At 33.0% G+C, this 27,810-nt stretch overlaps 1 protein-coding gene and 1 long non-coding RNA gene across 5 annotated transcripts; one reads left to right on the forward strand and one right to left on the reverse strand.

Annotated features, from left to right (window-relative positions):
* Positions 1-10,551: 10,551 nt before the first annotated feature.
* Positions 10,552-27,303, reverse strand: LOC134684035 (beta-1,3-galactosyltransferase brn-like). Of its 4 annotated transcripts, XM_063543337.1 has the most exons (3): positions 27,151-27,303; positions 24,238-24,297; positions 10,552-12,020 (listed from the first exon to the last, which is right to left on the reverse strand). In XM_063543337.1, the coding sequence occupies exons 2-3, from the start codon at positions 24,261-24,263 to the stop codon at positions 11,030-11,032; spliced, it is 1,017 nt and encodes a 338-aa protein (XP_063399407.1). In that variant the 5' UTR covers positions 24,264-24,297; positions 27,151-27,303; the 3' UTR covers positions 10,552-11,029. The 4 variants fall into 4 exon arrangements, with proteins under 4 accessions (XP_063399407.1, XP_063399421.1, XP_063399402.1 ...); XM_063543351.1 differs by lacking the exon at positions 24,238-24,297 and having other exon boundaries at positions 27,151-27,302; XM_063543332.1 differs by lacking the exons at positions 24,238-24,297; positions 27,151-27,303 and adding an exon at positions 23,636-23,848.
* LOC134709886 (uncharacterized) lies at positions 17,083-18,898 on the forward strand. The gene is made up of 2 exons (XR_010106071.1): positions 17,083-17,155; positions 18,684-18,898. It is a non-coding gene; the product is annotated as an uncharacterized LOC134709886 (long non-coding RNA).
* Positions 27,304-27,810: the final 507 nt, after the last annotated feature.

Below are 27,810 nucleotides of genomic sequence, written 5' to 3' on the forward strand. Positions count from 1 at the left end.
TAGTTTCAGAGAAGAAGATTTTTGAAAAAGTTAATGACGACGACGGACGACGCTGAAATTATATAGCCATTCTTCCCCCCATGAGCCAATGTTTCCCCTGGGGAAATTTTGGATCATGGTCATTCCTTCCCCGCGGAAATTTGAGAATACGTATACATATAGTAGTTTCCCTCCTGTGGTATAAATTTCCCTATATGAATATGTAAGGGTGGAAAGTAAACCGAACTGTGTTAAAATTAGATTTATTCATTTGAAAATGCCTGTACCAAGTCAGGAATATGACAGTTCTTGTCCATTCGTTTTTGATGCGTTTTGTTTTTTGATTTGCCATGTGATTATGGACTTTCCAAATTGATTTTCCTCTGAGTTCAGTATTTTTGTGATTTTACTTTTCACATTTCAGTCAGTCAATTAGTCGTTAACGCATTCGAATACATACATCAGAATTCGAGCTTACTGATAGTTTTTGTAAAAGATCTGAATGAGCTTAAACACATTTAGTGTACATTGATTACTTATTTTTATAAATATTCAATAATTGACAATTTGTTCTCATTAAATTCAGGAGAATTTCCAATCTTGTGTAAATATCTCACAACATTAGAAGAATTAAATTCTGAGAGTTTTTTAGACAAGTATTTGGAATAACTGTTAGAAAAATTGCACAACCTCAAGATTAAAATGATCAATTGTACATTTATGTTATATTTTATCACGGCACCGTGTAATATGGTTATAATATATCTTAAAGTATTGACAAAAAAGTAGTATTATCCATGGGCAATTTCGAATGAAATGACGTTTTTTCTATTGTTAGGAGAGACTTTAAAAAAGTAAAAGCTAGTGACATAGTATGCAAAAAAAACACAAATGAGCTTTTATATCAATATTAAATTAGCTATAATGAACATAACAATAGTAGCTTCAAGTTTCAGACATTTAGTCGTTAACGCATTCGAACACATGTATCTGCATTCGAAGTTACTGATTATTTTTGTAAAATATCTGAATGAGCATAAACAAATAAGGTGTTCACTCATTTGTATTGTACATTAAGTACTTACTTCATTGATAAAAAAAAATATCGACAATTTATTATTATTTATTTCCGGGCGTTTCCGTGTCCACCATGTTAAATCGAGTAGCAAAAGTACAGATGTAGATACAATATCTAGAGAAATCATAATAAAAGTAGAAGATTAAGACAGTTTCTTCTTAAAGTCATAAGAAACGAGTGACCGGTGAAAAATTATGTTCTTCCCATTCTTGCACCAATGCATACAAACATCATAAACGTAGTCTTCTGTGCACGAATTTATCATTTTTTTCTTGTAAATTTCGTATAATCGTCATGTTTTTTTCAATCGGTCAGTGTTATTGTGAAAATATGGCAGTTAATTAAAGTTCGTGTTTTGAAGCCGAAGTTTAACGATGGTCACCTGTTAGTCAACAATCGACAAAAAATAAACAAAAAAGCATGGAAAGAGAGCACGTGTTTAACATGTAAATTCAGATAATAGTTTATTTTAAGGACATCCATGCGTATTGTAATCACCGGATTTTTACGAGATGGGTCACACTGAGGTCACTTTGCATACGGAAAATATGTCGGGGGAATTGGTTGCTGGAAGCAAGCAATTAAAATAAAGTAAACTTCTTCTAAATATGAATAAATTAAAGAATTTTCTTCAGAAAAAAGTATATGTACATAAGTTTTATAATGAAAACTATCCATTGAGTTATAAAAAACATATGCATTATTTTTTTTGATTTGAGGTTTCTTATGACTTTAACCAACCCACATATAGGGCTAAAACAATGGAGCACATCATTTCCAAGATATACATTAAAGTGGTTAACTTGTCAGAGTTTATCAGAACTGATGGCAGCAGTGTGCAGTAAATTGACGAGCCTTGAACATATTGAAGTACAAACAAAGTTGAGGTATCCTTAAAAGATCTTGAAAACTGTTGAAAAGAAAATTACATTTTCAAAGATTCCCTTATTTCTTACTTTTTCAGGTACACTGGTAGCCTCTATTCTATTTGAAAAAGCAGTTTTCTAAAGTTTCCAATCTATTAAGGGTGTCTCAACTTTGTTTCTACTTCCGCACCCATCAATATCTAGCACACTTACATCAGTACTGATTCGTTTCTATAACTGCCTATGCGAAGCAATTGATGTGATGTATTCAATTGTTTTAGGGCAAGGTATGTGTTGGTCTTGATGAAATTTTCCTCTGCTTTGTCTTCTCTATCTGATTTCTCTAGTCTCTGAACATGTAATTTGTTTACCCGTCAATGCGTTTTTGTTAAATGTATTTTGAATTGAACCCATCTGATGAGTGAAGCAATTTAAAACTGATTTTCTAACCCTACTACATTATGTATGTGCCTGTAGAATGGGGTTTTTGGCTTATATTTCTGGAACTCAAACTTTAGAGAAATTCCGAAAGTGGTGAAATGTTCATCAGATTGATAGTTTTCTGCCCATAAATCTTAACACAGTGTTTATAACCACAAAAGGAAGGTTTAGGTTGATTTTGGGGGTCGCGGTGCCAAAGTTTAAAAATTACGAGACCAAAGGGGCCCAAAACAAGCATTTATCTAGTTTCAAGACAAAAAGTTGTGTATAAGTATTTAAATTGCATTGAAATTGTACCACAATGTTAAATACCAGAAGTAGAAGGTTTGAATTTTTTTTCAGGGTTATGGGCCAAAAAGAGGCCAAAAATAAGCATTTTTCTAGTTTTTCTAGTTTTATAACAATAACTTGTGTGTAACTGTATGGATCTCTCTGACCTTGTACCACAAGGTTCCAAATAACAAAGGGAAGACTGGGATTGAGTTTGGGGCTAATTTCCTCGAACATGTAGGAATAAAGCCTTAAAAAGAGTAAAAAAGCATTTTTCTAGTTTACAGACAATAACTTGTGTTTAAGTGTATGGATCTCTCTGAAATTATACTACAAAGTTTTAACTACAAATGAAAGGCTGGAATAGAGTTTTAGTGTTCTTGCTCAAAGAGCGGGTTCAATATTTTAGGGGCAACAAAGGGGACCAAATAAGCATTTTTGCAGTTTCCAGTCAATGAATTGTGTTAAAGTGTATAAATCTCTCTGAAATTATACCACAAGTTTCTAAAGGTTGGCTATGGGGGCTATGACTAAAATCATTTAGCAAATAGGGGCAAACAAGAGCCTCTTAAGAGCCTGATCGCTCACCTGTATTTCAGAGGAAATTTTTAAATGTTAGCAAACAAGATGAACAAATTGTGTAAAATTGTCTTTAAAGGGCAATAACTCCTTAAGGGGTCAATTGAAAATTTTAGTCATATTAACTTTTTTGTAGATCTTACTTTGCTGAACATTATTACTGGTTACAATGTATATCTATCTATAATAATATTCAAGATGATAACAACAAAATGTAAAATTTGGTTTATACCACCTATTCGGTGGCAGCAACCTAACAATAGGTTGTTTGATTCGTATGATAATTTCATGGCCGATATATCAAGACCAATTGAACAATTTTACTCCATGTCAGGTTTGATCCATAGCTTTCTTTCGAGATATAAACCAAAAACTGCATTTGACCCTTATGTTCTATTTTTAGCTATGGCGGCCATGTTTGTCCATGGATCAAAACTTTGGATACAATTTATAAACAAGATACACTACGGAACATTTAGGTAAAGTTTGAAAGTACTTTCAGAGGAGAAGATTTTTATATGTAAGCAAACTTGATGAACAAATTGTGTAAAATAGTCTTTAAAGTGTAATAACTCTTTAAGGTATTTATTGACAATTTTTGTCATTTAAACTGTATTGTACATCTTATTTTGCTGAACATTATTGTTATTTGTAGTTTATATTTATCTATAAAAGTATTCAAGATAATAACAAAAAACTGTCGGCAGAAGAAATTTTCGTCAAAAAATCAACCTAACGATCATGTTAGATCTGTCGCAATATTTTTGTTCTTCCCTCGCCAAGATTCGAACTCATGCTTTATCGTGACACCAAATCGTCTGCATTGTATACAACACGCTTGACCACTCGGTCATATAGCATAAGCAACTAACAGACAAAATACGTCTTGCTTCCTCAATCAAGACTATTTATAGACACAGAATAATAAATTGTGTGACCATTTCTATCATGAAATAAATAAAAATAGGTAAATTATAGCATGCTTAATTAATTGCAAACACATTTATGCAAACAGGAAGCAGCTGTTTCTAGACTGTACTGGTCAGTGGTAATACCAATACGGGTTTTCAAGAACGCGAAAAGACATTTGAAATAATAAAAAAGCAAATCAGAAAGATTTTTTAATTGAAATTGAAAAAGTAGAAAGCCGACAATAAAATGAAAGATAACTATGTGATGCTTGAAAACATTGGCCGCGACCGTAACCTCAACCAATTGTCCCACTCATCTGAAAAAATTTGGCATATAGATCTGGACTTGATAAACAATTTTACCTCGGTCAGAGTTGTTCTAAATGCTTTGATTAAAGCCAAAATATACATTTCTCCCTATGTTCTATTTGTAGCCATGGCGACCATCTTAGTTGGTTGACCGGGTCACCGCATACATGTTTTGAACTAGATACCCAAATAATGATTGTGGCCAAGTTTGGTTAAATTTGGCCCAGTAGTTTCAGAGAAGAAGATTTTTGAAAAAGTTAATGACGACGACGGACGACGCTGAAATTATATAGCCATTCTTCCCCCCATGAGCCAATGTTTCCCCTGGGGAAATTTTGGATCATGGTCATTCCTTCCCCGCGGAAATTTGAGAATACGTATACATATAGTAGTTTCCCTCCTGTGGTATAAATTTCCCTATATGAATATGTAAGGGTGGAAAGTAAACCGAACTGTGTTAAAATTAGATTTATTCATTTGAAAATGCCTGTACCAAGTCAGGAATATGACAGTTCTTGTCCATTCGTTTTTGATGCGTTTTGTTTTTTGATTTTGCCATGTGATTATGGACTTTCCAAATTGATTTTCCTCTGAGTTCAGTATTTTTGTGATTTTACTTTTCACATTTCAGTCAGTCAATTAGTCGTTAACGCATTCGAATACATACATCAGAATTCGAGCTTACTGATAGTTTTTGTAAAAGATCTGAATGAGCTTAAACACATTTAGTGTACATTGATTACTTATTTTTATAAATATTCAATAATTGACAATTTGTTCTCATTAAATTCAGGAGAATTTCCAATCTTGTGTAATTATCTCACAACATTAGAAGAATTAAATTCTGAGAGTTTTTTAGACAAGTATTTGGAATAACTGTTAGAAAAATTGCACAACCTCAAGATTAAAATGATCAATTGTACATTTATGTTATATTTTATCACGGCACCGTGTAATATGGTTATAATATTTCTTAAAGTATTGACAAAAAAGTAGTATTATCCATGGGCAATTTCGAATGAAATGACGTTTTTTCTATTGTTAGGAGAGACTTTAAAAAAGTAAAAGCTAGTGACATAGTATGCAAAAAAACCACAAATGAGCTTTTATATCAATATTAAATTAGCTATAATGAACATAACAATAGTAGCTTCAAGTTTCAGACATTCAGTCGTTAACGCATTCGAACACATGTATCTGCATTCGAAGTTACTGATTATTTTTGTAAAATATCTGAATGAGCATAAACAAATAAGGTGTTCACTCATTTGTTTTGTACATTAAGTACTTACTTCATTGATAAAAAAAAATATCGACAATTTATTATTATTAATTTCCGGGCATTTCCGTGTCCACCATGTTAAATTGAGTAGCAAATACAATATCTAGAGAAATCATAATAAAAGTAGAAGATTAAGACAGTTTCTTCTTAACCAACCCACATATAGGGCTAAAACAATGGAGCACATCATTTCCAAGATATACATTAAAGTGGTTAACTTGTCAGAGTTTATCAGAACTGATGGCAGCAGTGTGCAGTAAATTGACGAGCCTTGAACATATTGAAGTACAAACAAAGTTGAGGTATCCTTAAAAGATCTTGAAAACTGTTGAAAAGAAAATTACATTTTCAAAGATTCCCTTATTTCTTACTTTTTCAGGTACACTGGTAGCCTCTATTCTATTTGAAAAAGCAGTTTTCTAAAGTTTCCAGATCTATTAAGGGTGTCTCAACTTTGTTTCTACTTCCGCACCCATCAATATCTAGCACACTTACATCAGTACTGATTCGTTTCTATAACTGCCTATGCGAAGCAATTGATGTGATGTATTCAATTGTTTTAGGGCAAGGTATGTGTTGGTCTTGATGAAATTTTCCTCTGCTTTGTCTTCTCTATCTGATTTCTCTAGTCTCTGAACATGTAATTTGTTTACCCGTCAATGCGTTTTTGTTAAATGTATTTTGAATTGAACCCATCTGATGAGTGAAGCAATTTAAAACTGATTTTCTAACCCTACTACATTATGTATGTGCCTGTAGAATGGGGTTTTTGGCTTATATTTCTGGAACTCAAACTTTAGAGAAATTCCGAAAGTGGTGAAATGTTCATAAGATTGATAGTTTTCTGCCATAAATCTTAACACAGTGTTTATAACCACAAAAGGAAGGTTTAGGTTGATTTTGGGGGTCGCGGTGCCAAAGTTTAAAAATTACGAGACCAAAGGGGCCCAAAACAAGCATTTATCTAGTTTCAAGACAAAAAGTTGTGTATAAGTATTTAAATTGCATTGAAATTGTACCACAATGTTAAATACCAGAAGTAGAAGGTTTGAATTTTTTTTCAGGGTTATGGGCCAAAAAGAGGCCAAAAATAAGCATTTTTCTAGTTTTTCTAGTTTTATAACAATAACTTGTGTGTAACTGTATGGATCTCTCTGACCTTGTACCACAAGGTTCCAAATAACAAAGGGAAGACTGGGATTGAGTTTGGGGCTAATTTCCTCGAACATGTAGGAATAAAGCCTTAAAAAAAGTAAAAAAGCATTTTTCTAGTTTACAGACAATAACTTGTGTTTAAGTGTATGGATCTCTCTGAAATTATACTACAAAGTTTTAACTACAAATGAAAGGCTGGAATAGAGTTTTAGTGTTCTTGCTCAAAGAGCGGGTTCAATATTTTAGGGGCAACAAAGGGGACCAAATAAGCATTTTTGCAGTTTCCAGTCAATAAATTGTGTTAAAGTGTATAAATCTCTCTGAAATTATACCACAAGTTTCTAAAGGTTGGCTATGGGGGCTATGACTAAAATCATTTAGCAAATAGGGGCAAACAAGAGCCTCTTAAGAGCCTGATCGCTCACCTGTATTTCAGAGGAAAATTTTAAATGTTATCAAACTAGATGAACAAATTGTGTAAAATTGTCTTTAAAGGGCAATAACTCCTTAAGGGGTCAATTGACAATTTTAGTCATATTAACTTTTTTGTAGATCTTACTTTGCTGAACATTATTACTGGTTACAATGTATATCTATCTATAATAATATTCAAGATGATAACAACAAAATGTAAAATTTGGTTTATACCACCTATTCGGTGGCAGCAACCTAACAATAGGTTGTTTGATTCGTATGATAATTTCATGGCCGATATATCAAGACCAATTGAACAATTTTACTCCATGTCAGGTTTGATCCATAGCTTTTTTTCGAGATATAAACCAAAAACTGCATTTGACCCTTATGTTCTAATTTTAGCTATGGCGGCCATGTTTGTCCATGGATCAAAACTTTGGATACAATTTATAAACAAGATACACTACGGAACATTTAGGTAAAGTTTGAAAGTACTTTCAGAGGAGAAGATTTTTAAATGTAAGCAAACTTGATGAACAAATTGTGTAAAATAGTCTTTAAAGTGTAATAACTCTTTAAAGTGTAATAACTCTTTAAGGTATCTATTGACAATTTTTGTCATTTAAACTGTATTGTACATCTTATTTTGCTGAACATTATTGTTATTTGTAGTTTATATTTATCTATAAAAGTATTCAAGATAATAACAAAAAACTGTCGGCAGAAGAAATTTTCGTCAAAAAATCAACCTAACGATCATGTTAGATCTGTCGCAATATTTTTGTTCTTCCCTCGCCAAGATTCGAACTCATGCTTTATCGTGACACCAAATCGTCTGCATTGTATACAACACGCTTGACCACTCGGTCATATAGCATAAGCAACTAACAGACAAAATACGTCTTGCTTCCTCAATCAAGACTATTTATAGACACAGAATAATAAATTGTGTGACCATTTCTATCATGAAATAAATAAAAATAAGTAAACTATAGCATGCTTAATTAATTGCAAACACATTTATGCAAACAGGAAGCAGCTGTTTCTAGACTGTACTGGTCAGTGGTAATACCAATACGGGTTTTCAAGAACGCGAAAAGACATTTGAAATAATAAAAAAGCAAATCAGAAAGATTTTTTAATTGAAATTGAAAAAGTAGAAAGCCGACAATAAAATGAAAGATAACTATGTGATGCTTGAAAACATTGGCCGCGACCGTAACCTCAACCAATTGTCCCACTCATCTGAAAAAATTTGGCATATAGATCTGGACTTGATAAACAATTTTACCTCGGTCAGAGTTGTTCTAAATGCTTTGATTAAAGCCAAAAATATACATTTCTCCCTATGTTCTATTTGTAGCCATGGCGACCATCTTAGTTGGTTGACCGGGTCACCGCATACATGTTTTGAACTAGATACCCAAATGATGATTGTGGCCAAGTTTGGTTAAATTTGGCCCAGTAGTTTCAGAGAAGAAGATTTTTGAAAAAGTTAATGACGACGACGGACGACGCTGAAATTATATAGCCATTCTTCCCCCCATGAGCCAATGTTTCCCCATGGGAAATTTTGGATCATGTTCATTCCTTCCCCGCGGAAATTTGAGAATACGTATACATATAGTAGTTTCCCTCCTGTGGTATAAATTTCCCTATATGAATATGTAAGGGTGGAAAGTAAACCGAACTGTGTTAAAATTAGATTTATTCATAAACAAGTTATGATTTGTTGTTAGTTTTCATTAACACAAGTCTGTCTACACATTGATCAGTCTGTCTACATGTTTATCGATCTGTCTGTAGGTAAACTTATCTATCTTTCTGTTCACCAGTCTTTCCATGTGTCCCCTAGTCTTCATCATTAATTATCAATTGTCTATATATATTAGAAGATGTAGTATGAGTGCCAATGAGACAACTCACCATCAATCAAGTATCAATTTATAAAAGTAAAAACCATTATAGTTAAAGGTAAGGCCTTTAACACGGAGCCTTAGCTCACACCGACAGCAAAGTATAAAGGGCCCCAAAAAATACTATTTTTGTTAGTCAATGATACCAAGGGTTCACACAAGAGAATGGATGTAATTACCACATCAGCATGTGCTTCACGTGTATAATATAACAGGTATATATCCATAAATACATATCAAATGTATAATAAGCTTTTATAACTTTAAAGTCATATGAAACGAGTGAGTGGTGAAAAATAATGTTTGTCCAATTCTTGAACCAATGCATACATCATAAACTTTTTACATTATGTTTGCTAATATATCATATAATCGTCAAATTTATTTCTGTCTGTTTGTTATGATTTAACAAATATGGCTGCTCATTAAATGCCGTGTTTGAAGCCGAGTTTTAACGATTGTCACCTTATAGTAAACAAATCACAAAAAGCATGGGTATTGAGCATGTGTTTAACATGTATAATCAAATATTTGTTTAATTTCAATGCCAGATCCATGCGTATTGTGGTCACCCGATTTGTACGAGGAGTGTTACGCTCGAGTCACTATGCATACGGAAAACATGTCGGTGAATTGCTTCTTGGACAAATGTTGGAATCAAGCAATTAAAAATATGCAAACTACTTCTAAATGAGGACGTATTAAAGAATTTTCCTCAGAAAAAAGTATATGTACTAAAAGTTGTATAATGAAAACTATCCATTTAGTTATAAAAAGCATTTTCATATTTTGTTTTTAATTTGAGGTTTCTTATGACTTTTAACTAATACAAAAAAGTTACCTTTTTTTAATTCTAGCTGACGTCTCCGACATTATATTATTAGGCAGAAAATAAAGCTTCTCGCGCTACTAAAGGGGGGAATTGGCCTTGTTCTGGTCCCCCCCAACATGCTGAGGGGAAAAAGTGGGATTATGCCAATTTTTCAGTGGATTAGAAAAGCTCACTTGGCCCTGTTGGCCAGAAGGGCTTAAATCTAGATATTAAATAAATAACACTCCTAATGCTCAGACTGGTTGTCATCGTGCAACACAGGTAATAATACCATATAGGAAAAACATAGAACTCCTTTTGTCATAAGACACTGCCAAACATCCAAACATACTATCCACACTCATCTGTGTCCACACTTGTAATCAGATAAAAAAATATACCCACACATGGTTGATAATACTTCACGAGTAAACAGTTTCACAGTATTTCTGAAGACCCCTTTTCACTACGGCCAAAACTATCATGATGTCCTAACATTCTGTACGTGCTATACTCCTTAGTTATACGAGTAATACGTTCAAACATTCTCCTGTGGGCGAATCATATTAAGCAAACTATGTTTAGATGTTAAAAAAGGAACGTAAAGCTTAATTTAAGAGATCTTTAGTCTGTTTTATGGCTTTTGTTTTCTGCTAAAGCGTTCACTGCATCCCCCGTTTTGGCAAATTAATTTAGATTATTGGTTTTAAAAAATCCTTGAATTCGACGGAGAGATCTTTAATTTTACCCCAAAAAACCTGCCTTTCGGGATTCATATTTCGTTAAAAAAACGGACAACGTCCCTTTTTTTTTTTTACCCAAAAATAAATCACAAAAGGCAGTTTTTTTTTGGGTAAAATTCAAGATGTCTTCTGCATATAGTATTATCTTTAAATTTAATATTTGGAATAACAGGGACAAAGGCATATTCGTCACCAGTCATATCCAAAAGGCTGCCGAACTGAATCTAATTAAGAACTGAAGCTAGATGACAACATGTCTATATTTTTTATCTCTAATATTTTGTTTTCAACTGTATACTATGACGCTTTGCTTTTAATAAACTCCAGTCCCTCATCAAAATGTTCGTGTTTTCATAACCAGGCGAGGATACTCCATTTCGAATAAAACTCGTCAGATTTTTTTTATAGGCAAAAAAAGCCGCATGATGTTTCAGACTTATATTTACTGAGTGTGCTACCATTCCAATATATGCATCTTCTATTTGAATAACCTTTGTATACTCTACTGCAACTGCTAAAGTTCGAACGGTTTTTTCATTTGTCAAGATAGTTCCTCCAATTATATATGGCGGATATCCTTCAAATGGATAGTCGTCTTGTGAAACATAAGTCTTTGAACTTTTATCTCTAACTGTTTCTGACCGATTAAGCAAATATCCAACCACTATCAAGTCTGCGGAGTTAATGGTTCGTGTTGCAATATCGTAAATATTCAGTGGATCCAGAAATCGATCGTCATCAACAAAATGAATGAATGTAGATGTTATATGTATTCTCGATAGCCATATCAAAGCATAAATTGTTTTATAAACAACATTTTGATACTGATCACTCATATTTAACTGAACAATATCTTTGTACTTTTCTGATTCAAATTCCACAAAATAGTCAATGCCGTCTAGATATCCGATGATAAAAACAGTTTTAGATCGCAGTTTAGTCATGCCTCCCCATGTCCTACGGATAGCTTCGCGCTGGCCAAAGTTCAAAACGTAGGATTTCACAATAAATAGTACTTGCAGAGAATCACAATTAAAATTTTCGCACAGTAACTCTGAAGGATTTATCAAGAATATGTCTTTATCTTTGAAATTATTTACTGGTTTTTTATTCAATATTTTTCTGTGATTTGTATCGAAAACAAGTTTTTCAACGTTAAGAATCGACAAATTTTTAAGATGTTTATGTTTCGTTAGATGTTTCATTTGAAAGAGCATATTCACATAGCATATCCATAGCATACAGAAAAGGAACATTTGAAATCTGAAAAAAAGAACGATAGTTTTAAATAACAGTGTAATCATGATAATCCCAATCAATTGAATTAATAAACAATTCCAAAAAAAAATAATAAAAAAAATATACACATTCACTAGTAAAGTTTTGCAATCACTTCCAAGGTTTATGTCCAACCTTAAATACGGATGTAGTTCATATATCACAAATGTTTCTGATCTGTACATTCTTTTTGGAACAGTTTAACATGGCATTTTCTAATATTATATTTCTCATCACAAAACTTTTATCTTAAATAATTGATATTGTATAAATAGTATAATGAGTATAGTATAGATTTACCAACTATGAATAAAATTAAACATATATGAACCTTACTTGTCTTGTACAAATAAATAGTCAATCGTATATTGAATATTTTGAATAGAAGTATAATGATTCATGTGCACATTGTCCGATTGAAATACACTTTTGTGTCCCATCTAAGTTGTTTTGCTTTGCTATCTACCAATATACTTAGATAAAGGGAAAAGGCCAGCTAAAATGTTTAACCTCAGCTGATAAATTATTTTTCTTATTGATAAATGGGAGGTTAAGGAATATAGACAAAAAAATAAGAATACATTCAGTTAAAATGTATTCACAAGCACATTCTTTTAGAAACAATCATCGGGACGCTCAAAGAGAAACAAAACTTTATGTCACCATTTTGAAACTAGTGAGAGGAATAACTTTTCTTATAAGTACTGGAATACATTATGAGCTATATAACACATAGGAACCCGAATAGCCATATTTAGATTCCGTCAATTTTCCAAATGAACATGGTTAGAATGGTACACCTCAAAGTGATATCAGTACCGAGACTCTAAGAACTAAGCTCCTCATACTCTCGGGGACAAGCAATCTAGAAGCAGCTATAAGGACAACAACGGCTGTAATCTGTAATAGGAATCTTTTTTTGTAATTTATGCACCTGAAGCGCATTTCAAGATTTACCTCAAGTAAGAACGCAAAATCCATTAACACAGATTTATATATTGCACTCTGAGAGAAGTAAAGAGAACATAATATTTTGTCATACGAAGACATCGTGCGTTATAATTCAATGATATATATAATTTCAATCGGTTAAATTTATGAATTAGTATGAAATTATTTTCTTCTGAATTGTCTGCCCATAGGTGGCGTTTTTAGGTTATGTGTTTCATCTGATTTGGCGGTTAATTCATTCGGCACGACAGGGTCCACTCGATCGGTCACGTTTATTGTTCTAGTCAGTAGTTGTGTTTTATCGATTTAAGTTCCTTCGAAATTAATCATGGATAGTGAAGGTGAACCAGATATTTCGTTGAAAACTGTGTTAACAGCTGTAAACCAGCAGAGTAAAGAAATCGAGGCGATTATTGACGCCAAAGTTACGGAGAGAATTTGTGGATTAAGAGAAGAGTTGCAAGAGGCCAATCAGCTAATGAAATCCCAGGTCAAGAAACTTAAAACAGATGCTTCTTATAAATGGAAATACGAAGGTAACAAGATTCAATTTGACTTCAATACTGAAAATCTCGAGGATCTTGTTCAGACTTTGTGGGCTCTAGACAATGGGAAGGTAGATTACGCACGAGATTTGTTATCAGTTACCGTAGATAAAATCAAGCTTAGTAACAAGCTCATCAAAATTGCTGATACTTCCGAGGGAGGTTGGGATACCGCTAGGCAATATGATGCTAATCCTATTGCATCCGACTCCGAGGATGAAGCAAAGATTATCGGAGCTGACAATATAGCTGTCCGCAAGAAGAAAGTCCAAGCAGGTTAGAGGTAATGGTTCCAAAACTACGACTAGTAACCAGTCTCTGTCAGGACAGGCTCCCAACTTCGTTCTGCAGCCCTTTCGTGGGCCTCAGCAACCTTGGTTCAATGGAATTCCCCTTCAGCAAGGTTTCAACGCTGGAAAGACACAAATGGGACAGTGTTACTCTTGTGGGTCATACTCACACTACAGGTCGAGCTGTCGGTATGTTAACAGCAGTAAACCAGCAACCAAAACCAGGCCCCAGTGAATTTGTAAAAGATGAGTATTTTAATTATCTTGAACTTTCACATGACAATTTAGTAGATAATCATATTGATGGCAATTTGACCAATAATTATTTTGAATACGAACTAGGTCAATCTGATATAATTGTTAACGGTAGACTTAGAAAAAACATTCAATTTTGGATAGACATTAGTGCTCCTAAATTTATTATAGATACTGTCAGACCTTGTTATATTTTACCTTTCTATTCCAATCCTATATCGATTTATTTATCTAATAATTTATCAGCTCTGGATAATGCAAATTTTGTGAAATCGGCTATTAAAGATTTATTAGCTAGATGTTTAATTGTGGAGACATTAGATATTCCATTTGTTGTGAATCCTTTAACTGTTGCTGTTCAGTCAAACAACAAAAAACGGTAAATTTTAGATTTGAGAGAAATAAACAGACATTTATGGAAGCAGAGTGTAAAATTTGAAGATATGCGTATTGCAAAACATTATATAAATGCACATTCATATATATATTTAAGTATGACGTTCATTCTGCATATCATCACGTCGATTTCTTTCCGCCTCACACTAAATATCTAGGTTTTGCATGGGAATTTAACGGTGTTAAAAAATATTTAATTTTTTTAGTATTACCGTTTGGTCTCAGTATGACTTGTTACATATTTACAAAACTAACTAGACCACTTATTAAAAAGTGGAGAGGAGAAGGCAAGCAAATTATAATGTACTTGGACGATGGGCTTGGTGTACATGATAATAAGGAATTGTGTACTCAAATGTCTATACAGGCTAAAAAAGACATAATAAGTAGCGGTTTTGTACCTCAAGCTGAAAAGTCTATGTGCACATCTACTAAAAATCTATTTTTTAGGTACTAATATTGATACAGATTAAGGCGTTTTTACTATTCCTGACAATCGTATTGATAAGATTATGAGTACCATTGCAGACATTGATTTGTGTTTAATCAAAAGTGGTAAAGAATTTGTAAGGAAGGTAGCTTCCTTGGTAGGACAGATTATATCTACGTCTCCCGTTATAGGCAATATAGTATATTTAATGACTAAACATTTGTCTATTGACATTAATAGTGTTCATTCATTGAACAGTTATATACATTTATCTGTAGAAAGTATTGATCAAATTAATTTTTGGAGGTTTAATTTACATGAAGCCAATGCTAAACCTTTTAAAACTGATGTATCTTGGCAGACTATTGTATATAGTAATGCAAGTAATACGGGTTACGGTGGTTATATCGTGGAAAACCCATATAATATTGCTCATGGTACGTGGTTAGAATCTGAAGTTTCTACTAGTTCTACATGGAAGGAGTTGACTGCGGTGAAAAACGTATTTTTGTCGCTGATAAACTCTTTATGTGGAAAAAATGAAAAATGGTTTACTGACAATCAAAATGTTGTTAGCATTGTTAGTAAAGGGAGCACTAAATCAGTACTGCAAAAGTTAGCTTAAGACATTTTTAGCACAAGTATTAAACACAATGTTAATATAGATATGGAATGGGTCCCCCGTACTGAGAACGAGAGAGCTGATTATCTAAGTAGAACTATTGATTCAAATGATTGGGCTTTTTCTGAATTTGTATTTCAGATAGTTGAATCCCTTTGGGAACCTCACGAGGTTGATTGGTTTGCCTCCGATGACAATTTTATTTGCACGTTTTTTTCTTCAGATTTTGGAATGTGAATTCATCAGGTGTTGATGCTTTCACGGTTGATTGGCGAGGGATCAACGGGTTATTTGTTCCACCTGTTTCTTTGACCCCTCGTGTATTGATGTATATGCGGCAGTGTAAAACTGTTGGTACTTTAATTTTACCATACTGGCCCTCTGCCATTTTTTGGTGAATGCTTTGTCCTTTTGGTGATGGGTTTATTTCTGAGGTGGTAAATTCTATAGATCTTCCTACTTACAAAAATACTTATATAGCTGGTAAGAGTAAAAAGGCCATATTTGGCATGTTAGCGCTAAGGATGGATTTTTCATCTAGTTAGCTCATTTTGATGTGAGCATGTATCATAGATCATTTCTTATAAAATGTTATTTTATATGGATTTCTTGTGTGTTTGTGTTGACAGTGGTGAATATTACAGTGACATTTTGATTGTAGTATTAGATGATTGTAATTATTTTAAATGATTTTCATTATTAATGTTTCCTTTCAATTACACATATATTTTTGTAGGCATTTGCTGGAGAATTGCAGAATCTACCTGTCTCTTTAGTTAGTAAAGTGAATTTACTTCCAGAATTACTTCGGAATCTCGAGGAGCTTCTACAACAAAAGGGTATTATCAAAGTTTTTTACGATGGACAAAATGGGCTATATTGAACGGAATTGAAAATTGTGATATTCTACCTGCGAAAACATTTCACGTAGCTATATATTTAGCTTCTCTGGCACAGTCGAGCAATACTGTTAGTTCAGTTGTGCAGGCGTTTTATTCTTTAAATTCACTAATTAGAACTTTATGTTTACCGACTGATTCATCTTAAGTTATTAATGTGTTACAGTGGGAAAGCCACGGATCGATTCTGCGCCTCCTTCCATATGACGTAAAGGCCAGAAAATCAAGGGCGACAATCGCGATTTTTCATAGAGGGCGACAGTATCGCGCCATCGCGGCAATTTGTTTACATCGTGTACGTGTGATTTTTCGAGAAATTTATCATTAAAGACAATTAAACTTGTGTCATTTCATTATCAATTACTTATATAGGTAAGTTTTACTGGTGACCATGCTATTTTTTCTTCTTAGAAGATTTTATTTTACAAGAAACGAACATCTGAAATGGCAAGTGACGTTGTTAATTTGGAAGATAAAAATATGGCGGGTGTTTTCCCCTTCTGAAAATAACTGACACATTTGCATCCTATTGGCTATTTAAATATACCATGACCAAAAATAGTATCTATGATGATAGGAGTCCCTAAATATTTGCATAAATACCCATCACTCCGTGTCAAATTGTAACTGAGGCTGCGAAAAGGAAGCACATAAATGATCATAAATCGACGCCATTTTTCAACAGATTAAGGTTTCTGAGCTCACGAAATCCTAGTATTATTACTTTTAATGGTTAGTAGAAAGATATGAGTACTATCCATAACATAATTTATTGATCTGATCGGGTTATGGCTACATGTTTGCCTCTTTTCGATTCTGAAATCCAGTAAATTTCCGTAGACCACATGTAAATAAACGCCCCTTTTCCAGCGTGAGACTTCAATTTGAATAAAACTTCAATTTTGGCATGTCAATGTTAGCATTTAAATTTTAATTAAATTTTTACAGTTGTGTAAAGCATTTGTGCTGATTTTTTTGGTTGTCTCGAATAGTAAAAAGGTTAATATTTTTATTTTTGAACCCAAAAAGTGTGACAAAAAACACAAAAAACAAACAAAATTAAAATAAAGGAAAAAAATAACTATCCCCAGGATAAAGGGGGGTTCCAACTATATGTCCCCATTCAAATGCATTGATCGTCCCCAAAAAAGGGAGATTCCAATCCCTGGAACCCTATCCCTGGATCTGCCACTCGGAACTATGACTATTAAAACGTATAAAGAATTAGAGAATTATTTAATACTAAAGGAACAAGAATAGAGAAAATTTACCACTTAAATAAGGAAAAAATAGAGCAAATGACATGCTAGTCCAAATAATTATGAAGTCTGACAATGACTACTTTTTTTCTGGGACGACTTCCTATGCATCCCAGAAAAAAATCAAAATATTCCTAGCAGCAAGCCAGAGGTCTGGTCATAATCATTTTGAACTATTGATGTGCTTATTTATATATTGAGGAAAGAGAAATTATGGACAAAAAGTATAAAAAAAATAGAGATAAATGAACTTAAGGATTAAATGACAAAGATATGCAGAACACCCCATCCAGACCCTTGTCTATGTGAACAACAGTACTATTATTTTTTGCTGAATAGTGCATATGGGCATGTAAAATATCTTTTAAAGATTTCAGGTATATGAAATATTCACCTGTAGGAAAGTATAAATTCTGTCCCCCCTTCCATGCTAAAAAAAAATATGTGATTTATTGTTGAATTTTATTGCCACCTTCAGTATTGGCTAGGTATTGTGGCCAGGTTTTATTGGCGTTGGATACATTTATTATCAATTACTGGTATGAAGAATTAAAGATATGAATGATTGAATGAAAAGTTATCTTTTAAATAACAGATACCTGTAAGATAATTTAATATTGCATATTACGTTATTATTTATTTAAACATTATTTATATCTATTAAAAAGTTTGATATGTTATTATGGTGATGAATTTTAGATACTAAGTAAATGAATTTAAAAGTAGAAAATTTCTCCAAACATCTGTTGGTGTGTATAATTATTACCTTTTCTAGAGGACCCTTTTCGGGACGTCTGGATTGGGTATTTTTTAGCTCAGGATTTCAGGATTGATCCTTCAGATTCCAGTATTTCCTTTCAAATTTTTTTTTTAAATTGGGACCTCAGAAGATCATGTTTTTGTCAGTAGACAATTAAAATATATTATAATTTACCGATCATATAGAAGTTTGAAATTATATTCATTTGATAATATCATCTGCATAAATTATATATTTTCAGATAACAATAGGAATAAGAAGAGCAGGATTTCTATATTGAGGATTTACATGTATGAGACAGAGGACTGTTTGACTAGATTTTACTTTAAAAAAAACTTTTTAATTTTAACAATAGTTCTCCTTAATTGTTTAAAATACTTTTTACATATTTTTCATTTTAACATTATTTTTATGACTTTGTATTTATTCATCATTTAATAAACTTTTATTTCTAAACATTCTTATATTTTCAAATATACATACAATGTGAAACACTCCACCATTTTATATTGATAACGTGGGGTAAATGTACACGAGACACTATGCTGTTGCAATACAATATTACTTAATGTCATTGAAAAACCTGAGATTCATTGATGCAAAGCTAGCATATTCATAGGGCCTATCTTTCATAGGAAAAAATTGGTTGATTAAATAGGGAATCACTGGAGCGGGCCCCTCTTAAGTTAGTCAGCAGCAGCAACCCCCCCCCCCCCATAGAAAAAGTTCTGGATCGGTCACTGGTATCAGACATATACATGTATGTACTGTAGTATTTGAGACATAAGAAAAATAAAAGATATAAAAAGTTGAAATGATGGTCTTTTATTCTTAATAAGGTTTGAATGACTTAAATGGAAAGTTTCTAGAATTGTTCACTTCTCCTAGACGTAGTGAGGTCTCTCAAGTGGCCTATCATGACATGACCTTTCACTGTTTTGCTTCCATGTAGATTTCAAAGTGTGGTAACCCCTGCACCTAAATGAATCATTTTCAGTAGATACATATCTCTTTTTTCATACTTTTTGATGAAAAATTTAAACTAATATACAAATTAGAAAAAAAGAAAACTGATCAACTTGAACCCACAAAATATAATTGATCTCAGGTGCTCTGGAAGAGTAAGCAGATCCTGCTCCTTGTGTAGTATTATGAATGAGATGTCTATGTGCCCTTTTCCTAGATATGTAAACACATGATTTAGCAAATTATTGCAATTGTGTGCTTTTAGAATGGAGTAAAATGTGTGAAAAGGTATTCTATTGCAGAAAAATCAGCACACAGATATAGGAATGGTATGATTCTTAATAAACTATAGATCCTGTGTCCAAGAATTGTTTTCTTGTAAACTGGTGTAAAATAAAAATGTGGGTCAAGCAGTTATATCAATGCAACAAAACAGGATCACCAAAATCAGAGTGAGACATTCATATACCATTTTTAAAGTAGACCTTGGAAGTGATAGCATTTTGTTAATGCTTTAAATGGTCATTTACAAGCAGCTTTAACATGTATTAAGAATTTGATGTACTAGGCATTGGGCATTCCTATTGAATGTTAATCTCAAGTTCTCAAGAGTTAAATATGCCCCAGGGCCCAGACACACTCAAACATGAATAGTTAGTCACAGTGTACACCAGGTTGCTTGATAAGCATGCTAAGGACAGACATTTATAAACATGTGTGAGTGTTAAATTCCCACTTGCCTAGTATTTTTTATATAAACAAGAATAAAATATGAAAATTATTGATGCATCATTAGTAGGCAGGCAATATTTGTTGATTGGTACATGTACTTTTTTAAAATTGACAAGTTGAAACATTTCAGACTTATAATAATTTACAGAATCAAAGAATGACTGTAACCATTACCCTAAAAATTGGCTTAAAACAAAGACTACCTGAGTGCTTACACTTTGCACTTTTGCATGCTTATTCAGACAACAACTTTTGACTAACTGATTTTTTTGTTGTTGAAAAAAGGGGGGTAGGTCTACTTCCAGACAATGGAAGTTATTTATATGGACAAATTCGTTCATAGATTAAACCAGTTTCAATGTTCTACATAAATCTCGCCCATAAATCTGTTATACAACAGCAGCAAAATTAAATAACTACAGAAAATGTGATACGAGGAGTTTGAGCAACTTGTAAACATCAACAAATGACGGTCTCAAGCCTTCAACCACTCAACATTTTTAGGTAAAATATATTTAAAATCCTGAAAACATCATCACCCTTCGTTGTCTCAATCAATTCTGTGCTTAAAATCTGTAAAATATGACATAATTTGCTTGATTTTGCACCGAAATAACTCCCAAAACGTCTGAAAAATGTTGAATTTTGACCTCCGGTTGAAGTATTTATTATGTAAACAAGACTCAGAGTGACGGGGAATCCTGTACATAGTCATGTGCCCATATGTTTCTAGGTCACATTTATTTATATCTCGACCAATGAAAAGCTTTAGGATGCATTTGTGTCAGTTGTTTGTAGTCGTGGGGATTACCCGCGGTTTTTTGGAAATCAACGGAGGTAGTCTTTTGGTTTATCATATTTCAGTAACGGAGCACTTATTTGAATACCGAATTTGGCAGTCGTGTGACAAAATCTATTCTAATGAAAAATTAACCTCCAATACTGATGGATGATAAGTTGTTTTAATAGATTTATTGTCTGAAGCACAGGCCACGTTTTTGTTTACACGCTGGTTACAGCGCCACCTCAAAATTTTTAGATTATGTCCCCTTTCCCGCGGGACTACCGGAAGTAGCTCTTCAATGTCACTGGCTTTCCCACTGTTAGAATGTGCGAAACGCAGCTTGGCTACTCCTACGAATAAAAAGGAACCCATTTCGGTGGAATTGCTGCGTAAAATGTATGATGCCATGTTTTCTTTTTAATTTTTTATAATTTGTGCGTGTTTCACAACATTTGCTGTTTTTTTAAGATTTTCTGAGATGCTTAATATTAGAAGAAGTGATATAGTTATTTTAGAGTGTTATATGTCAATTCTAATACAACATAGTAAAACAGATGTATATAGGGATGGAAATTCAGTATCAATCGCTCGTACACATACAAATAAGTGTCCAGTTAAAAACATGGAATTATATTTGTAGTGGGCTGATATTTCATGTGATTCTGATGAGTTGATTTTTCGAAATTTAACAAAATGTAAAGATGCCTATGTTTTACGTAAAGAGAATACCCCTTTGTCGTATTCAAGGATGCGTGAGCTCTTTATTAAGGCTTTCCAGCCTTTTGTTCATAACATAAAACGATATTGATTTGGCAGTTTGAGGTTTGGGGGTGCTAGTGTTTGTGCTTATTTGGGTTTACCAGACCGCCTTTTTAAGAGGCACGGTAGATGGCGTTCTGAAACGGCCAAAGATGGTTATGTTAAGGATTCCTTAGAAGATTTGATTAAAGTCTCCAAAAATTTAGGCTTATAGATTTATTGCTTTTATTTTGATTTTTTTTATTGCATGATATAAAACTATTTTAAAATTTTCCCGTTCTTTGTGTTTCGGCCATCGGCTCTGTCGTGTGGTATTGAACTTTACTATTTCCTGTTAATATTATTATGAGAATAATATGTGGTTTTGATCTATGGGTATTAACAGAAGAAGAAGTATATATACTAACTAATAATCACATTGAAAACAGAGTGACGATCAAGATAAAAGACGTAATTAGGCCGTTAGATTTCTCGTTTCAATAGTTTTACATTGTCATTTCGGGGATTTTCATAGCTGACTATGCGGTATGGGCTTTACTCATTGTTGAAAGCCGTACGGTGACCCATTGGTTTAATTTCTGTGTCATTTTGGTTATACCAGATCTTCTTTTTTATGTATACGCTGCTACATGCACTGTCAAATTATGCCTATTAAAAATGATTGCCGATTTGCCATTATACAATAGAACTTTTCTGTTTTATCTGTCCGTATTTTCCGTTTGTCCAAAAAGTTTGTTGTATAAAAAAGAAGATGCGGTTCAACTACCAATGATAAAGCTCTTTACAGAACACAAAATGACACAGAAAGTATTTATAACAACAAAAGGTCACCTTACAGTCATTTTTCTTCCATTTACACTTTTTGACGTAATTTCATACAAAAAGGAGACGAAAGACAAAATGTTTTATTATTTCGAGCGAATGTCTTTTTAACACTAATGATACACTGTTCAGCGAGCACACGTTTTGATAGTTTGTTTCTAACATTCTTTTGCAAAGTTTGCATAAACTAAGACAAACTATACACTGGCTGCAAATGTGTCTACAGTTTGTCGTTTTGGGTTGGTTAGTTTAAACGATGTATTTCTTCTAACTAAATATTAAATCTATTATCTTAACGTGTTCTTGCATGTTACATGTATATCTCAAAACAATATCCAAACTTACTCAAGTTTAGGTTTTACCCTCCTTTCTTTTATTAAAAAAACAGCTATGAAAGAAAGGAGGGTAATACCGGGTATCTAAAGTTGAGTAATTTTAGACAATATTTTGAGTTATGACAAGCCAGAACATCCCTTCTTTTCTTTATAATAGATATAGGAAGATGTGGTGTGAGTGTCAATGAGACAACTCGCCATCCAAATAACAATTTATAAAAGTAAACCATTAAAGGTCAATGTACAGCCTTCAACACGTAAAAGGCTTTATCATCACTATCTTCATACATTCATCTGATAAAATTGAAGAACTGCCAATGAAATTAAATATGCATAGAGGAGCGATGTCCTTGGAGTCTATAACATCTTCTACGGAGGCTATTTCCCCGCGTAATAAATTCAAATGACATCAAAATGGAAATTTAATCAATCACGACCATCGAGTTGATCTAATCGGCAGTGTGAACCTAGCTTTAACGTTTCTTATTTGTACCATATCTGCAAGCTCGGATTAATAACAAATCATGGCAGAGAATAAAAAACTGATATACTCAAAGTGAAAAGAAAATGGTCTGCAACGTATCAAAGTTTTTCGAGTCAAAGATTCAGGAACTGAAGGCCGCGCCAGTAAAAACCTTTAAATACAACTATACTTGCTGTTCCAAAAAGTAAATCGATAAGGTCAAAGTTTCATTTGCAACGTACCCCCTGTCCTTATTCCATACACTCACATAATAATCCGTCATAATGAAAGGAGGAAAAACATCTCCAAAACATTACAGAATTACGACATACTTGCATAATTTGCAGGTCATTTTCTGCTGTCGTCGTAGTTTCCTATTCGCAATTAACAACATTTGCAAATTATTGCATGTTAAAAACTCGACACAAGAAATTCAATGCATATGTCTCATTTTTTTTACTTTGCTTATACACATAACCGGAGCAATCATCATGACTGGACACTTCATCGATTTTGTCCAAAAACACCCATCTGTACATGGACTGATCTATTATAAGCGAACCTCTACAACCCTGCCAAAATTAAAATAAATCAATGAATGTCACTCATAGCCAAATAACTTAACATTATAACACAGAACTACCTTTTATTTCATATTCATACAACAAAACAGCAGGATTTGAAGTTTTGATTATACCTCAAATTGTTACAATACAAAAGACTTATAGAAACCATTACGAAGATAGACATGCAACACAGAGACTAAAAGAAAAATGACGATAATTAATAATACCCAGAAAATCAAATTCTTAAATTATGTTCGGAATTCATTATGGATGATATTTGCGTATCGACAAACATATCGTAAGACCAGTTTGCAAAGAATAAGAAGAATAGAACATGAAAAGAAATCTTCTGAAAAGTTTATACTCACAATTGTTCATTCTGCAATCTCGTCATACTGATGAAATATTCTCATGTTCTTTCAAATATGCTAAAAATAATCACAATAACTTGAATTATATTGAAGTGCGTACTTTGTTTCAACTAACATAACGCTGGATGTATGATTTCACCTCATCAAGGGTTTCGAAATTTTAATTTGTCTGTTTATACCGATCAAGTGTGCATCAAGCAAACATTTTGGTGCTTAAAAGTGGCGTTTAACACCAAAAAATCAAGCAAGATTATTGCAAATATACTTATGTTCAGCTAAATATTGTTAACTCAAACCGAAAACAATTTTGATAACTTAATTTAACAATCTATTTGTTATCTGAATCAAAATCCGTTCCATTGCTAATAATTTGCCTTTTTCTTATTAAAGCAAAAACGCGTATTTCAAGAAATTTGTCTTATTATTATTACTGGAAAAATATGGATTAACTCTGTATCTTAAGAGCCAAACTGCCAGAAAACCATACAATATTGAAAAAATCGTCCCAATAAAAAAATCACAACTCTTTTGCACCATCTTAATCCTTGAAATAAAATAAAAGAATTTTACCACTTAATTTTTCCCAAATGTATATCTCTTTCTAGTAACAGCTTCATTTGTATAATTCTGATTCTTTATAATGAAACTTAGAAAAAATCCAACTTCTTTATGCATTTTAAGAAGGACACAGCAGCATATTAAATGGGGTTGTTCATATAAATGAAAATGTAAACGATTTGGCACATTGCCAGGAGCACGGACACAAGGCTTTCTTTTATTTAAAGAAGTTAAGTGGTTTTCATTGGCTTCTAATTTGCAAGACCATTTCCGGATTTGTGTGCAACTACTATTAGTTATATGGTATGTTTTATATCAAAACCAAATATTACGCCTGGCAAATGACTTTTATATGTTAATGAATGCTTTGGTAGAATTGTGATTTTTGTTCCAAATTGACACATTTTGATTTCGATTTTAATGGAAGTCTAACCACAATTGGAAATAAATGGCGAATAAAATCATTTTAAAAAGTAAAACCAATTTGACTAAAAGTAGGCAAACAGGATGATTTTGAAAATGTAGGTCAAGGTGTTAAGCATATTTCATTTGAGAGAAGTATGGTGTGTCTTTGCAAATTGGATGAAATATTTGTATCGTTACAACACTTGCTACATATAAGGTGTTAACTTGTTATTATATCATAAAATTGAGAATGGAAATAGGGAATGTGTCAAAGCGACAACAACCTGATCATAGAGCTGACAACAGCCAAAGGCAACCACCGAGTCTTCAATGTAGAGTGAAACTCCCGCAACTGGAGGTGTCCTTCACCTAGCCCCTCAACAAATATATATACTAGTTTAGTGATAATGGACGTCATTCTAAACTCCGAATTATAATTAGAAACTTAAATTAGAAATCATACAAGACTAACAAAGGCCAGAAGCTCCTTACTTGTTCGAGTCCGATCTCAGAATAGGAAACAAAAGAAAATAAACAAAATGACAGTAATTCATAAATAGCAACAGGCTGATAGCAGTTGCTGACATGCAAGCTCCAAACCTCAATCAAACTGATTGACAGATTATGTATTATAATCAATATCAGGCACAATCCCTTCCGTTAGATGTTTATTATTATATCATCATAAAATATATGAGAAGAACATAACCCTGCATAATTTTTTTTAATGCAAATTTGAGTCAACAATTTTAATGAGCTGTGCCAAAAAAAAAGCTCGAACCCAATAAGGAATTTACTGACCCTGTATATATCATATAAGGTCACTAGTACACTATGTAACGAATTTATCTTACCGAATATCTTTATTTGGTGAATTTAAACAAGAGGTGTTTCATTTTCTATCATAACACATTTTCTTATGTCTATATTAAAGTGTTCAAGTGATCAACAACCTTGATATAACAATATTAAATAGAACTTTTAAAACTTTTAAATAATCAAACAGTACCAAAGTCGTAACTCCATTACTAGCCGTGTATGAAAAAAACCCACCTCTCTTCTTATCTAATTTGGAATATAAATGGACATAACACCACTGCTAACTGTGTCCTGTGGAACTGAATGAACTAGAATTTTGTCATTGCTGTTTTTCTGTCGATTGCGAACCTTTTTTTGCCGAAACCGTTCCGAAACAGTCCCGTTATTAATACGAAATTCGTCAATGATACTTAGGTCAGAGTCCCGACAATTAAAGAATTCAATACGACTGGGACAAGACAAAGCCGTATGCAATGCGATAGCGCGGACCGGGATAGGATTACGTTCCGACAGTACCTGATCATCCCGAATATGCCGACAGTTTTCGAACGGATAACTCCCGTCAACGCTGGTTCACTGTATGATCACCGTCCGGTCTCTGTCGAATTACATTCGGTAGAATCGGGACGCAGCCGTGACAGACTCGGTCGAATTTTACCTGGCGAAAATTCAAATCGGATTAGAAGCAGATTCAGAACGGGATTATCGGGATAAATTCTCTTGAAAACGGTTGAATATCGACGCTTCCTGAAATATCTGATTGTTGTCTTTATTAAAAAAAAATTTACAAAATTTTAATTAAAGTTTGAATTTCCATTCACGATTCACAGGATCTTGCTCAGAATTTTAATAAATTTTAATCGGGTATGGTTCTGTCAAGGACGGTAGTAAAAATCGTGAATATGTGACCCCAGCTTTAGGGTTATCGTCGTATAACACACATCTCGGTGTCAGGATTGCCCAAGGAAAGACATCCCTACGGTTGTTGGTCTTTCTTGTAGTCAATCCGGACAATCCTAGGTATGTTATAAGAAAAACCTTCAAAAATGCGTTATCTAGAACAAAAACGTTTTTCTATTGGCACAAATGCAATCCCAAAATAACCCATTTGAGAATATATGTTCTTACCATAATGGTATCGTAGTTTGCCTTAAGGAGTTAATGGTTGACGCCACATTATGATTTTTTACTTGTCAGCACAATCAGAAACATGTTTTACTTTTTTTGACCCACACTATTACCATAAATCTCCAATATAATACTCCGAATACAAATATTTTTATAATGCAACATATAATCAAAAGTATGGAATTGTATATCTGAATAAAGTATTTAAAATCAATCATGCTGAAAACTAGAAAGAAAAACATTTCAAAGTGCTTGGAATTTTGTGCAATTTACAAACTGCTATTCAAATTAAGGATCTACTACAGTGCACGAAACAAAATATATGTGAAGTTTTATTAAACTTGTTCTAGTTGTTAAAACAAGCAAATGAGCGTGATAAATTTCGATACCTCAATTTTCTACAAAAAGCTAAATCTTGAAACTAGTGTAATTCTGTGACAAAAAAATACTTCATCCCGACAAGTTGCATGACAAAAGGCCTGTTGTTTTTTGCAGATTATCATACGTTGCCCGACAATTTTACCTCCGAACTGTCAACATGAACCATCATCTATTCAAACTACAGCTTCCCTGAAATGAATTGTGCATCTTCATCGAAATTATCAGTCTGATTTATAGATCACTGCACCAGATGATAATATCAAAAAGAAAAGGATGATG

Source organism: Mytilus trossulus, chromosome 1 (assembly GCF_036588685.1).
Source record: "Mytilus trossulus isolate FHL-02 chromosome 1, PNRI_Mtr1.1.1.hap1, whole genome shotgun sequence".
In the NCBI taxonomy this organism is placed as follows: Eukaryota; Metazoa; Mollusca; class Bivalvia; order Mytilida; family Mytilidae; genus Mytilus; species Mytilus trossulus.